This window comes from Carassius carassius, chromosome 1 (assembly GCF_963082965.1).
Source record: "Carassius carassius chromosome 1, fCarCar2.1, whole genome shotgun sequence".
Classification (NCBI taxonomy): domain Eukaryota; kingdom Metazoa; phylum Chordata; class Actinopteri; order Cypriniformes; family Cyprinidae; genus Carassius; species Carassius carassius.
This window is the reverse complement of record NC_081755.1, coordinates 24,104,766-24,117,985: the sequence shown is the minus strand read 5'-3', so window position 1 is coordinate 24,117,985 and position 13,220 is coordinate 24,104,766. Positions and strand designations below refer to the sequence as shown.

General features: G+C 38.7%; 1 protein-coding gene across 2 annotated transcripts; it reads right to left on the bottom strand.

Annotated features, from left to right (window-relative positions):
• Positions 1-244: 244 nt before the first annotated feature.
• On the bottom strand, positions 245-12,669 carry pdgfbb (platelet-derived growth factor beta polypeptide b). Of its 2 annotated transcripts, XM_059552266.1 has the most exons (8): positions 11,794-12,669; positions 6,380-6,476; positions 5,939-6,001; positions 5,021-5,214; positions 4,228-4,938; positions 4,023-4,185; positions 3,218-3,360; positions 245-1,484 (listed from the first exon to the last, which is right to left on the bottom strand). In XM_059552266.1, exons 1-7 carry the CDS (start codon positions 11,860-11,862, stop codon positions 3,233-3,235), a joined length of 1,425 nt encoding a protein of 474 aa, XP_059408249.1. In that variant the 5' UTR covers positions 11,863-12,669; the 3' UTR covers positions 245-1,484; positions 3,218-3,232. The 2 variants fall into 2 exon arrangements, with proteins under 2 accessions (XP_059408249.1, XP_059408239.1); XM_059552256.1 differs by having other exon boundaries at positions 4,023-4,938; positions 11,794-12,667.
• Between the last annotated feature and the right edge of the window lie 551 nt (positions 12,670-13,220).

Sequence of the window (13,220 nt, the reverse complement as noted above, 5' to 3'; positions counted from 1 at the left end):
TTTATCAGCAGTTTGGACTTTCATTCTGACGGCACCCATTCACTGCAGAGGAACCATAAGTGTTCAAGTGATGTACTGCTGAATTTCTGCAAATCTGTTCTGATGAAGAAAAAAAAACTAATCTACATCTTGGATGGTTTTTTTTTTTTTTTGGTGAACTATGAAAAAACGATTAAAAGCTAAGAACATTAAATCTAATTAAAATTGCACAAAGCTAATAAATAAATAAAAATGAGACCACACCTTATTGGTTAGTGTTTCAATTTTATTCTACGTATAAAAAAGGAGTGCAAATTCTGCACAATCTGCAATGCTTAGTATAGATCCAAAACGGACCATCTGTACATAAACATACGACAAATAATCCATATTTTGGTCTTCTGGTGAGAGCTTTGTAAGACTATGATGAAACACCGGCCCTGCTGTGAACACAACAGATTTACAAAAGAATAAATAATATTAATGAATAAACTCTTACTGCTTTGTGTTATAATGTAGCACCTTTACACTCTTAGAGGTTTGAGGAATTAATTGAGACAGAAATGCATTCCCTTGCTTTATCCTGTGTGAATTTCCAGTGTTAAGAATCGCTTAAATAATAACAAATGATACTGAAAACAACTAATAGCAAAGGTACTGTGTGATTTTGACTGGTAATATATTAAAATACAAAGTTGTTCAGGCGTTCCCTGTGCTTGTCTGTTTTAGGTAAAAACATATAGTTTGAAATATGACAGAAAACAACAACAACAACAAAATGTTTTGATTGCATCCCTGGAGATAGTGTGCTTTTCAAAAGATTTCTTTTTGATAATACTGGATCAGGGGAAAAACAACAAAGAATCTTTTGTCAATTATTTCATGAAATCCAAGCCTAATTTTCACAACATAATTGAAAATGGCAACCGCTTTTTTGGGTGGTTTACAATGATAGGTAAGATGCAGCACAGGAGCAACTACCGCTTTGTCTCTTATGGTGAGTGATCATAGGAAATCTTTTCAAGGTCTTTTTTCAAGCCACTCTCTTCCACATTTTGCCAGTTCTGTGCTGAACAGGTTATTTACCACTGCATACTGTTTCAGCGTCATGCTCTTACTTGTTTCCTCTAATATAGGCTTCCTCTGTCCAGGGTTCAAAAGGTGTTTCATGCTTCTGAAGTTCTGAACTTCTGGATTTACATGATTCCCAAGTCTAGAAAGTTGAATGTTTTTTTAAAGAGCCAACAGGAGCAGAGGGACTCTTCAGCAGGTGCAAGGGAACCTCAGACCATCCTCCATGCAAACATCTTGTGTGTCAGACTTGTCTTTATCCTCATGGCTTTGAGCAGAGAAAGAGATTAGGAAGTTTGTGAGAGGTGAGAATGGCCTGGCTGCAGGAGTTTTTTTGAAAACTGTTTAGTGCCATATCTCTTAATGTCCCAGGACACACTGGTTACATAAATAAGAACTCTTATGGGAGAGATTGCATCCGTGTGATTATTTAACTGTGAGAGAGTGAAAGAAAGATATCAGCACATTCTGTGTAATATCATTACCATTATGATTATTTTTATTGCATATTGAAAGAATAGTTCACCACAAAATGAAAATTTGCTTAAAGGTGCCATAGAATGCATTGATACAATATTTTAAATTGTTCTCTGATGCCCCCAGAATGTGTATGCAAAGTTTTATCTCGAAATGCCCCACAGATCATTTTGTATAGCTTCTTGAAATTGCCACTTTTAGGGTATGAGCCAAAACGTTATGGTGTTATCGTGACTATGTTACTGAAATCCCACATTGCTTCCAAACGCTATTTTTAACTACCACATTCCTTTTCACAATCATTCTGGTAGCACGTGAAGGCAGCATTAGTGATAACAGCCAAGAAGCTCTTTTGGAAAACAAAATATGATGCGTGATGCTATCTTTGTTTGGAGTTTAAGCACGAAGCGTTGGTATCAATACCTCTTTCAGAAGCAGTCTTTGCACAACTCCAGCGCTGAACTGACCCACGCTTGGGAGGCAGTCTGGTGTAAAATGTTAGCACAAAGTATAGGACTTTTCTGGGAGTTTTTTTCCGGGGGATTTCCTTCAAAATTTAATTTAACCATCGTGTCCTCAGCAGTCTTTGGAGCAGTCAGTGTTCATTGGTGCATCCCAACATGCCACACTTCTAATGGCTCTTTGGTGCTGTCATTGTACTGTACCTCCAGCAGCTACAACAAGAGAACAGTAATGGTGGACCGCAGCTTCTCACTCAGGGCTGTTTACATGGTAATAGGGCAGAGAACGTCACAAATGGGTGGGACTTTCACCATGTCATAGTCTGGAACTGCATGTGTGGAGAGACTGTTTATGATTTTTTGGATTTATGAAGCAATGAGTGAGTGGATTTTTACCATTATCGGCTGGTTGTTTTCACACACTGCGGCCACACAACTGTGTTCAATCACCTTATAAAAGTGATTTTTGCATTCGATGGCACCTTTAAAATCTATTTGCCATTCAAGATGTAGGTGAGTTTGTTTCTTCGTTAGAACAAATTTGTATCACTTGCTTATCATTGGATCCTCTGCAGTGAATGGGTGCCGTCAGAATTACAGTCCAAACAGCTGACAAAACGTCACAATAATCCACAAGTAATCCACACGATTCCAGTCCAACAGTTAATATCTTTTGAGGAGAAAAGCTGTGTGTTTGAAAGAAACAAATACATTGTCAATGCATTTGAACATTAAACTCCTGTTTCTTCCAAAGATGAAGTGCATCCTCTGTTGCTCTCTCACATCAAAATCCACATATTTCATAAGAACTGTGTTCACTTGGAAACAATGGTTGATCTGTGCATATTTCTCTCTCAATTCAAACGAGATTACTTCTTACCTGAGAAAGCAATGTTATTAATATAGGACTTGTATTTTAGCTGGATGCAATGGTTTGAAATTAAAATGTCTTATGGTCAGTTTGTTTATTTAAAAAAACACAGATTTCTGGTTCACAAAACCTTATTTGATGGACTGAAGTCGTGTGGATTATTGTGAGATTTTTATCAGATGTTTGATTCATTGATGAGCAAGGGGTGTAAATGCTAAATTAAACAAAGAACTAAAACCTTAAAAACGCATCTACATCTTGGATGGCCTGAGGATGAGTACATTTTCAGCAAATTTACATTTTGGGCTGAAATGTTCCTTTAAATGTGGCATTTCATTTTAATAACTGAGCAGCTTACCTGTGTATGTTTGATTTACATGAGCAGGGCTCTCATGGCAGATTTGCTGATGCGATTGCGCTGTTTTCTCCTCCTTTTCGGGGGGTGAGGATGTGGTCTGGGGGGTTTGTGTGGAGGGAGATGTTGCACAGGAGATGTAGTCCCTGTTTGTAACAACAACAACAAAATCAACTTTTAATCAAGCTATTCTGATCCTGCAAATGATCCTGTAAATGACAATATAAAGTCAATTTGAGGCATTTTTGTTTTCCTTAATGCATGATTCACCAAAAACAAAACTTCTATCATTATTTACTCACCCTCAAACCTGTATGAGTTTTTTTCTTCTGTTAAAAACAACAGAAGATATTTTGAAGAATATATGACAGCAAACGTCCATTTTTCCATACTGTGGAAGTCAATGGTTTCCGGCACCTGTCTGGTAACCATTATTCTTCAAAATATCTTCTTTTAAACCCATACTTTTGAAACTCATACGGGTTTGAAACAACTTGAAGGTGAGTAAATGATGAAAGATATTTCATTTTTGAGTGAACTAAAGCAAGTTTTAAGCAAAGCCCACTGTGACACAGTGCTTAGACATTCATTTAAGCCGCTGACATTTAAGATGAAATTCTGCTCAAGATCATAATAAACTGCCAATCAAACTTATCTCACCAGCATTTTTTCATTGTCTTTTTCTCAAAAACGTATGTAGACTTTTATTTTAACAGCATTGTATTGTCCAGCTGATAATAAATTCTACCAGACACTGATGATAAGTGAATGAATAGAAAAATCTCGTTTAAGTGTTTTGTTATTTTACCCGTCCGTTGTGTGGTTGTATAAGTGTGTTGTTTGTGATGGAGCTGCTGTAATTTCTCGTCCGGCTGTATACTCGTCTGTTGTACTTTGAGGTGATGTTTGTGGTTTTCTTCATCCAGGATTCTGTGCATTAGCAGCAGTTCTTCCATTTCCTCCTCCTTTGCCTTTTCGTCCATTTGTCTCTGCTCTCGCTGCTCCTCCTTCACCTCTACATCCATAGTCTCACCTCTCACCTTCTGACCGCCCTCCTCTACAGACAGAAGCACATCTCCATGATTCTGATTGGCTGCTCCTGTGGCATTAAAGGTGAATTGGTCTGTCTGATTGGTAGTTTGCAATTGTTCGTTTTCTTGCGTTAGATTTGACTGGTGCGCAAAAGTCTGATTGGTCGCTTCCAGTGTAGTCATTGTAAAATCTGATGTTTGATTGGTTATACTTTGGTTAGTTTTGCTCTGTGATTCACTTTGCGTAATGTTGCGTAATGACAAGTCCGTTTCTTCCTGCTCGGTATGATTCGGCAGTGAAGCCGTCGTTGCTGTGTCATTCAGTTTGCCGTGTCTCCTTCCATCCCCAGGGTGACGGTGATGACCTTTCCCCCCTCCGTACTGCGTCTCGTTCAGAGCCCAGCCGTCCCGGCCGAATCCTGGCTCAGAGAACCTCTCTTTGGGCAGCCGGCTGTGGCTGAGCAGGTCCTCCAGGCTTATCCTCTGGTTGTGTTTGAGTTCGTCCCTGCGATGGAGCTCATCTTTGGTTCGAGGTTTCCCAGAGCGTTCCCGCCCTTCTTGTTTGTGGCCGGACGATTTCCGGCGCTGAGCGGGCCGAGGAGGCGGCTGACAGCGACACTCCACATGGTCGAGAACGGAGACGACAGCCTTATTGTAAAGTGGCTGCTTGTTCACATACTGTATCTTCATCACCTGAGGATGAAGAGAAAGGTGAAAAAGGGCTTGTTTGAATATACTGTAAGTACACACTTGAAAAGCAGGTGTGTGTGTGTACCTGTAGGTATCGTGTGTGTGTGAGAACAGGCACACACTGCAGGGTCTTGGTGTTACAGCAGCCCGAGCACCTCTGCACCTCCACACACGGAGGCCACAACAGGAAATTTGCATTGCTACGATCCAACATGGACCGTGTGACCTCGATGACCTCGGTCCTGACCTTACAGATGGCTTGCTGAGCCGGCTGAGCATCTGCAGACAAAGATGCAGAAATATACACAGAGGCAGATGAGCTACAAGAAAAACAGTCGACTAACTCAATTTGTACAGGTGCTTTTTAATGCTTTTAAGTGACTAAGTTATTAAAATAATATCAAATCTCAATCAACCAGTACATAAATACAACAAAAATAAAGTCTCTAGAGAAAAAATATATATATATATAAAATGACAATAAAGAATATCTGGGATCAGCTTCTTCATTTCTCTTAATTCAATTTAATTGCTTTCTCTGAATAGCATCCCTCCTTTTCTCTCTCCTAGATTATGCCTTCTTGTCTCTCTCCGTGCTTCTCTCTCGGTCTTTCAAAACAGATGTCCTGAAAAAGACTTATTCCAGAAAGTGCTTGTTCAGCATGCATCAACAATAACGAACTGCGCTTGTTTGAGTTCTTCCCATTCTCTTTTCCATGATGATTCTTGGGTCGGAGAAGGAGAGATATACAGATTTGCTGACTTTGGATGGTTGCTGTAATCAGCATTATTTGAAAGCTGAAGGTTACATGTGTCATTTCTGTGCCATTATTCCATCAAGTAAGCCTTTTTGATAAACTCAGAGACACAGTGTATACACTTTTGTGGAGAATGAGTCTACACCTGGCTTATTTATAGTTCTGGCGCAGACAGAAAGGTATTTTAACACTGAAAATGCATATTTAACAAATAATGGCAAGATAAAAGAGAAAGTCAGACTAACCCAGAAGACTGCGTGGCAGACGGTTGCTGGTGTCATTGTCATGGTGACTGTCCGGCTCAACCTCTGGAGGAAAAAAACAACGACAGCAACTTTGAAAAAGACCCTTGTAGGAAATAGCAACTTGTTTCTGGTTTCTAAGCAGGCATTGTTTAAGGGTTCTTTAATAGACTTACTAGGATTTGCAAGGGCTTTTACAAAAGCTAAAGCACTTATTCTAGATAAGAGTTTCTGCTACTGTACATGCCTTAAATTTAAATGAGGACAGCACACACAGATCAAGGTCAAAAAGTTGCTTCGTAAAAAGTATTAAAAGAGGCAATCTCTATTAAATATGGTACTGGACTGCTGTAGCCCAGAGTCATAATTAACATATTTATTAAAGAGTAATATTTGCCTCCAGGAATGTCAGAAGTATTTTAAAACTAAAGAGAGCTGATTTACCTATAGATTCAGAGAACAGCAAAAACTGCAGGTCCTGGATAGAAGACACAGATCCACCTTTCACCAACTCAACCACAGCGGCCGGGAGAGGATCAGCCTACAGAGAGGAAACACAATTTATTACAAATATTCAGTGCAATGAAATGCATGTTCTGTTTAACAAAAAAGTCTCACGGTTTCTACAAAAATATGAAGCAGCACAACTGATTTCAACATTGATTGTAATAAGAAATGTTACTTGAGCAGCAAATCATCATATTAGACTGACTCAAGAATTCCAAAGTACATTCATAAAATAACGTGAATGTGTTGTTGTGTGTTTGGGTGTGTGACAGTGAGACAGAGCTCTATGGATGCTGGTTTGTCTCAGGGTGTCAGTGCAGGTCTTGAGGACACAATAGCCCTGTTCATACAGCATGTCCAGACAGGGGCCACTGGCCCTCGTCTCCTCCGTCTCATCTGGCAGCATTTATACAGGACACAGGAAAGAGGGCAGAGAGGAAGTGGGGGATGGAGAGATGGAGAAAAGGTGAGTTTGAGGAGGAGAAAGAGGGAGATGGATGAGGGAGGCTGCCGGAAGGATGGAGTATTTTGGTAATCGGCGTGATAAGGGAAATCAGTCAAATTATTGGCTGGTGATTCAGATGGATTCAGAAGGGCCGAACAAATGCAGGACTTCAAGTGTGCCAAAAGTTAAGAAACATCCTAAATTTGCCACACCTCTTGCGGTATGCACTTATAATCGAACAGAAACAATAATTCATGGTGAATCACCGGTTTATGCTGCACTCTTGGGAGCTTCCAGGTGCACAGCAGTCTTGTTTTGTCCAAATGCATAAATCTCATGAATCATCGGTTTTCCGTCTAATTTTTCTCTGACACATTCTCAAGCTCTCTTTCATCCGGTTGTGCATGCATGGAAGAACTGCCAATACCATATAGGTTTCTATTCAAATCTTAAGTGCACCAGGATGTTTATAAGAATTTGTATAATGTGTGTTTATTTATTTTTTTTTATTTTTTATTTTAAAGAGGAGTCTATATTAGGCTGCATTTATTAGATCAAAATTATAGAAACAACAATAATACTGTAAAATAATATTAACATTTAAAATAAATGTTTTCTATTTAATATGTTAAAAAAATGTAATTTAATCCTGTGATGCAAAGCTGAATTTTCAACATCATTACTCCAGTCTTCAGTGTCACATGATCCTTTAGAAATTATTTGAATGTGCTGATTTGCTTCTCAAGAAAAATGTCTTACTATTATAATTGTTGAAAACTGCTTAATATTACTGTGGAATATTGCTTGTAGAGAAGAAACTTCTTGCTCAGCATTCACTTGAAACAACATTTTTGTAACTATGTCTTTATTTTGAACTTTGATTAATTGTTTTCAAACTTTTAAATGGTAGTGTATGCTTGAACATACAAACACACTCTAATTCACATGTATATGATTCATAAACATTTATAATACACCACATACACACACTAAATTGCTTTATGGCTACCCAATGTAAATATATAGCATCACACTTATACAAAAAAACACAATACACATACAGACACCAGATGGCATACACAAAGACCACACACATAGAATAGAATAGAATAGAATAGAATAGAATAGAATAGAATAGAATAGAATAGAATAGAATAGAATAGAATAGAATAGAATAGAGGTTGCTGTTTCAAAGCTCATGAGACTTAATGGAGCTTCATGGATTTCTGCTTTTTTGGTTTGTTTGACTTTAGTCAGACTTTAGCTTGGTTGTTTAGCCAATCTTAAGCACAGGTTAAGATATTATTGATATCTCTTTAGGAAAGAAATACATTTACGATTAAAGGGTCATTTTCTCAAGAAATAGGCATGATAAACCATTAAAGGGTTAGTTCGCCCAATTTGCAAAATTATGTCATTAGTAAATTACCCTCATGTTGTTCCAAACCTGTAATACCTTCAGAAATAATCTTCAGAACACAGTTTAAGATATTTTAGATTTAGTCCGAGAGCTCTAAGTCCCTCCATTGAAGCTGTGTGTACGGTCTACTGTCCATGTCCAGAAAGGTAAGAAAAACATCATCAAAGTAGTCCATGTGACATCAGAGGGTCAGTTAGAATTTTTTGAAGCATCGAAAATACATTTTGGTCCAAAAATAGCAAAAACTACGACTTTATTCAGCATTGTCTTCTCTTCCGTGTCTGTTGTAAGACAGTTCAAAACAAAGCAGTTTGTGATATCCGGTTCGCGAACGAATCATTCGATGTAACCGGTTTTGAACCAGTTCACCAAATCGAACTGAATCGTTTTAAACGGTTCGCGTCTCCAATACGCATTAATCCACAAATGACTTAAGCTGTTAACTTTTTTAATGTGGCTGACACTCCCTCTGAGTTCAAACAAACCAATATCCCAGAGTAATTCATGTCCCTCAAACAGTACACTGACTGAACTGCTGTGAAGAGAAAACTGAAGATGAACACAGAGCCGAGCCAGATAATGACTCATTCACAAGTCAAGAACCGTTTCTGTCAGACGCGTCCGATTCGAGAACCGAGGAGCTGATGATACTGCGCATGCTTGATTCAGCGTGAAAGCAAACCGACACACAGAGCGTCTGAACCAAACTGATTCTTTTGGTGATTGATTCTGAACTGATTCTGTGCTAATTTTATGAGCCCTGGTAAACCGAAGGCTTGCAATCATCGCCAATGACGCCATTACGTCGAGCGCAAAAGAACCAGTGAACCGTTTTCTTCAACCGGTTTATTGAATTGAACTGTCAGAAAGAACTACTGGTGATCCGAAAACCGATGCAACCGGTTCTTGACTCGTGAACGAGTCATTATCTGGCTCGGCTCGGTGTTCATCTCTCTCTTCACAGCAGTTCAGTCAGTGTACTGTTTGAGTAAATGAATTACTCCGGGATATTGGTTTGTTTGAACTCAGAGGGAGTGTCAGCCACATTAAACAAGTTAACAGCTTAAGTCATTTGTAGATTAATGCGTATTGGAGACGCGAACCGTTTAAAACGATTCAGTTTGATTTGGTGGTTTGAACTGGTTCAAAAAGATCCGGTTACATCGAATGATTCGTTCGCGAACCGGATATCACAAACTGCTTTGTTTTGAACAGTCTTACAACAGACACGGAAGAGAAGACAATGCTGAATAAAGTTGTAGTTTTTGCTATTTTTTGGACCAAAATGTATTTTCAATGCTCCCAAAAATTCTAACCGACCCTCTGATGTCACATGGACTACTTTGATGATGTTTTTCTTACCTTTCTGGACAAGGACAGTATACAGTACACACAGCTTCAATGGAGGGACTGAGAGCTCTCGGACTAAATCAAAATATCTTAAACTGTGTTCTGAAGATAAATGGAGGTCTTACTGGTTTGGAACGACATGAGGGTGAGTTATTAATGACATAATTTTCATTTTTGGGTGAACTATCCCTTTAAGTAGAAAATGAGTTTTTCATTTGATCTGACACTTGCAGGTTGCCTCATACAAACAAACCAATGGAAGGGCGTGTATTTCTCGGCTGATCACCACACAACCCCTGAACCCTGCTCCTAATATCATCAGAGAGTGAAGGACAGGCCCAGAGCATTCTGGGATTGTGGAGGAGTGGTGGAATGCACAGCCCATGTTGGGGAGTAATGATACATAATTACACATCTGCTGACAATGTTCTCTCACACACATGCCCATATCATCTTCTAACACATGCAAATATGCACAAACATCAGTTTGTGTAGCTGCAAGAAAAAATATTGCATGCTTGCATGGTTTTAATTTTTATCTTTAAATGAAAACATATAATCATGTGAATTACTTGTCTGTTTTTTACCTAGCGGGATGTTTCCATCCAAAATCACACATCATAAAGAGATGAAAATTATGTTCGGGGGACTTCCAAAAAGCACACCTTAATGCTGAGAGGGATCATAATCACAGCTTTTAAAGGAGTTCTGATCTTGCATTTCCCTTCGAACAAGGAATTACATTTTTTAAACATTATATTAAACACATCCTTCCATGCACTGGTGAAGGTGCATGTTTTGGAAATGTCTTCAGTCAGATACCAGTTAAATCTCTAATGATTTGTCTCCCTCTGTGACTTCTAGATGACTTTGGGGGGGTGGGGGGGGGGGCATGGAAATGTCATATTTTGATTAAGTGCCTCATGCAACACAACTGTGGTGGTCAAATGAAGGGCCAATGCATTAGAACCTGCAGATTTTGTGTGCTAAATGTCAACAACTCTGATGCACCAATCAGTTCCTGGAGCCCTCAGGCATCAGTTCACCGATTCATTTATAGGAATCGCCCTTCATATGATTCCCGAGTGATTTATGATGTTGTGGGATGCCAGTGGTTATACTGCAAGATTACAGCATTAGTTCATGTGGCATTAACAAGATTCAAAGAAGCATTGAAGCACTGGGAAGAAAAATCCCTCCCGCACACAAATACACGTGTCATGCATATATGCTCACAAACTACTGACAGAGGAGCTGTTTAACCGAAAATGAGAACAGAAAAGAAAAACTGTCATTCCACACTTGTAGAGTGCTGTTGTTTCTTCCATGGAGCACAAAAGGAAATGTCTTAAACAATGTGTATGCACTTATTTTCCATATAGAACATCTGTCAAACTACAAAAAACTTCATAAAATATTCTGCAAGACTCTTGTGCAGTATTCTGAAGACATTCAGTTTTAAATTGAAGTTATTTCCTAAAAATATTGCCCTTTGAGCTCTGAAACCTAATTTGGTTTTTGTTGAGATTTAGAATAAATCTGACATGTCAAGTCAGGTTTGTCGTCACTGATAACCTCTTTTCCCATTGGTCGCTGTTTCGAAACAGTTTGAAAATGTGATATCAAGAATAAAAATGGAGGGCATGAAGACCAGTTTGAGACCAGTATGCAAAATGTCATTGATTATGACGTGTTGTCATAGAACATAACTCGCCAAAAAACGTGAAATCTAAAAATGTGATGTAGCTACCATATAGGTGAATATTTTGGCTTGTTTAAGTAAAAAAAAAAAAAAAAAAAAAATATATATATATATATATATATATATATATATATATATATATATATATATATATATAATATGGCTTCAGAAGTATAGACCAGTATTGACCAGTTTTGGGGGCTTGACAGATTAAGCCCTAGGTCATATCAACGTTTTTGGAGAATAATAAAAAAAAATTGTTTGGAAAAACATGTGGGTGAGTAGGCTAAATAAATGACAGATTAATTATATTGTAGGTAGCCCATAATATCCACTCTATTAAATTAAGCAATAAAAATTACATTAATTCCAAATGGAAAAGAATTAGACTATAAAAACACAACAGGAACCAATTAACTCTCCAAGACTCTTACCTCCGACCTGCCAAACCGCAGACACGCCGCCGCAAGTACCGCGAGAAGAAGCGGGATCCGCGATCTCATCTTGCTGCCGTGCCGCTGCGGGGCTCCGCGGGACAGCGCGCATTTAGAGACGCGCGAGAGACGCTCCGAGCTGGGCTCCGACTCGCGAGCAAATATCGGGTTAATTAAGCAGCAGTCTAAGTCCCTCAGCGGCTCTGCAGGCTCGACATTCCTCTCAGTGCGCAAACATTCAAATTGCCCTCGACGGCAGAATGAGTCTCTCTTCTGAGGAGCAAGTGGCCCATTTGAAGTCCTTTGAAAGGCAGTTTGCGGATTAAAGCGAAGAGGTTTGTTTCCAGGCGAAGCACTAAAATCCCGGATTCCTCAAATGACGTTTATTTAATCATTCATTTGCATGCTTCAGTCCAATAAAGGCGACCCTTAATAGGCTATTATCTTAGAGAACGGTAATCTAAAATACCTGTTCAGGCATGAAAATTTTAAGAAAGTAATATGAAGATTACATAAAAGGTCATAAAAGTCAGACAGGACTTTATGGTTTTTTTTTTTTAGGAAAGTGATGCGCGTTCGGTCCCTTTGTTTTGGTAGGTTATAAACTTCTCACTAATTATTAACTCCACATCACCGTTGATAACCTAGAAATACTGTTAGTCTTTCCAATTGAAGATGGCCCATGTGTAGCACGCGAGGGTCCCTTCCTTTTCGCATTGTCTGCAATAAAAGCGGCATTAACGTAAGTTAGCCTAAATATAACTCTTGGTCTTGCAGTTTTCTTATCAGTGTCCAGCGCGTGCTCGGCCCCGCGCAAGCCGTCTGTGCTGTGTTGATTATGGGACTGTGGCTCGGAGGAGGATTTCAGGGGTCTGTATGTGGACTCTTATCTTACCCTCCCCTTAAAGGCAGGGCTGAACTCACTGAGAAAGAGAAAGAGAGGATGGGAGGTGGGTGAGGAGGTGCTGAAGTCATGTTGCTTAAGTGTGGATGCCTGCAACACATTCTAATGCTAGGAACGACATTTAAATGTATGCATTGGAACAAAGTAGAATATTGTTGTGTTTTCTATTAATTATACTGAACATATAAAGTATAATGCAATATACTATCATTTACTCACCCTCATTTTGTTTCTTTAGCTTTCTTCTGTGGAAGATAGAATATCCATAGCCTATATTTATTGTAAAATGTTCATGATGCTTTTTTTTCCAAGAGGTTAGCAATTCATCATGTACTATATTCCAAATATTTATAATTTTTTATTAAATTTTAATATGCATATCTCATAGTACATTGAAAAATGCACTGCCTTTTGTCAATGGCAATTACTTCTTGCAGAATAAGCTTTAAAGGAATAGTTCACCTCAAAATGAAAACACTCACCCTCAGGCCATTCAAGATGTTTCTTCATGTGAACAAATTTG

Excerpts from the sequence above, each read along its gene's own strand:
- pdgfbb (XM_059552256.1), bottom strand. The coding sequence starts at position 11,862 with ATGAGATCGCGGATCCCGCTTCTTCTCGCGGTACTTGCGGCGGCGTGT. Across the intron at positions 6,477-11,793 it reads TGCGGTTTGGCAGGTCGGAG|GCTGATCCTCTCCCGGCCGC; the intron begins GTAAGAGTCTTG and ends TCCTCTCTGTAG. Across the intron at positions 6,002-6,379 it reads GCTGTTCTCTGAATCTATAG|AGGTTGAGCCGGACAGTCAC; the intron begins GTAAATCAGCTC and ends TTTTTCCTCCAG.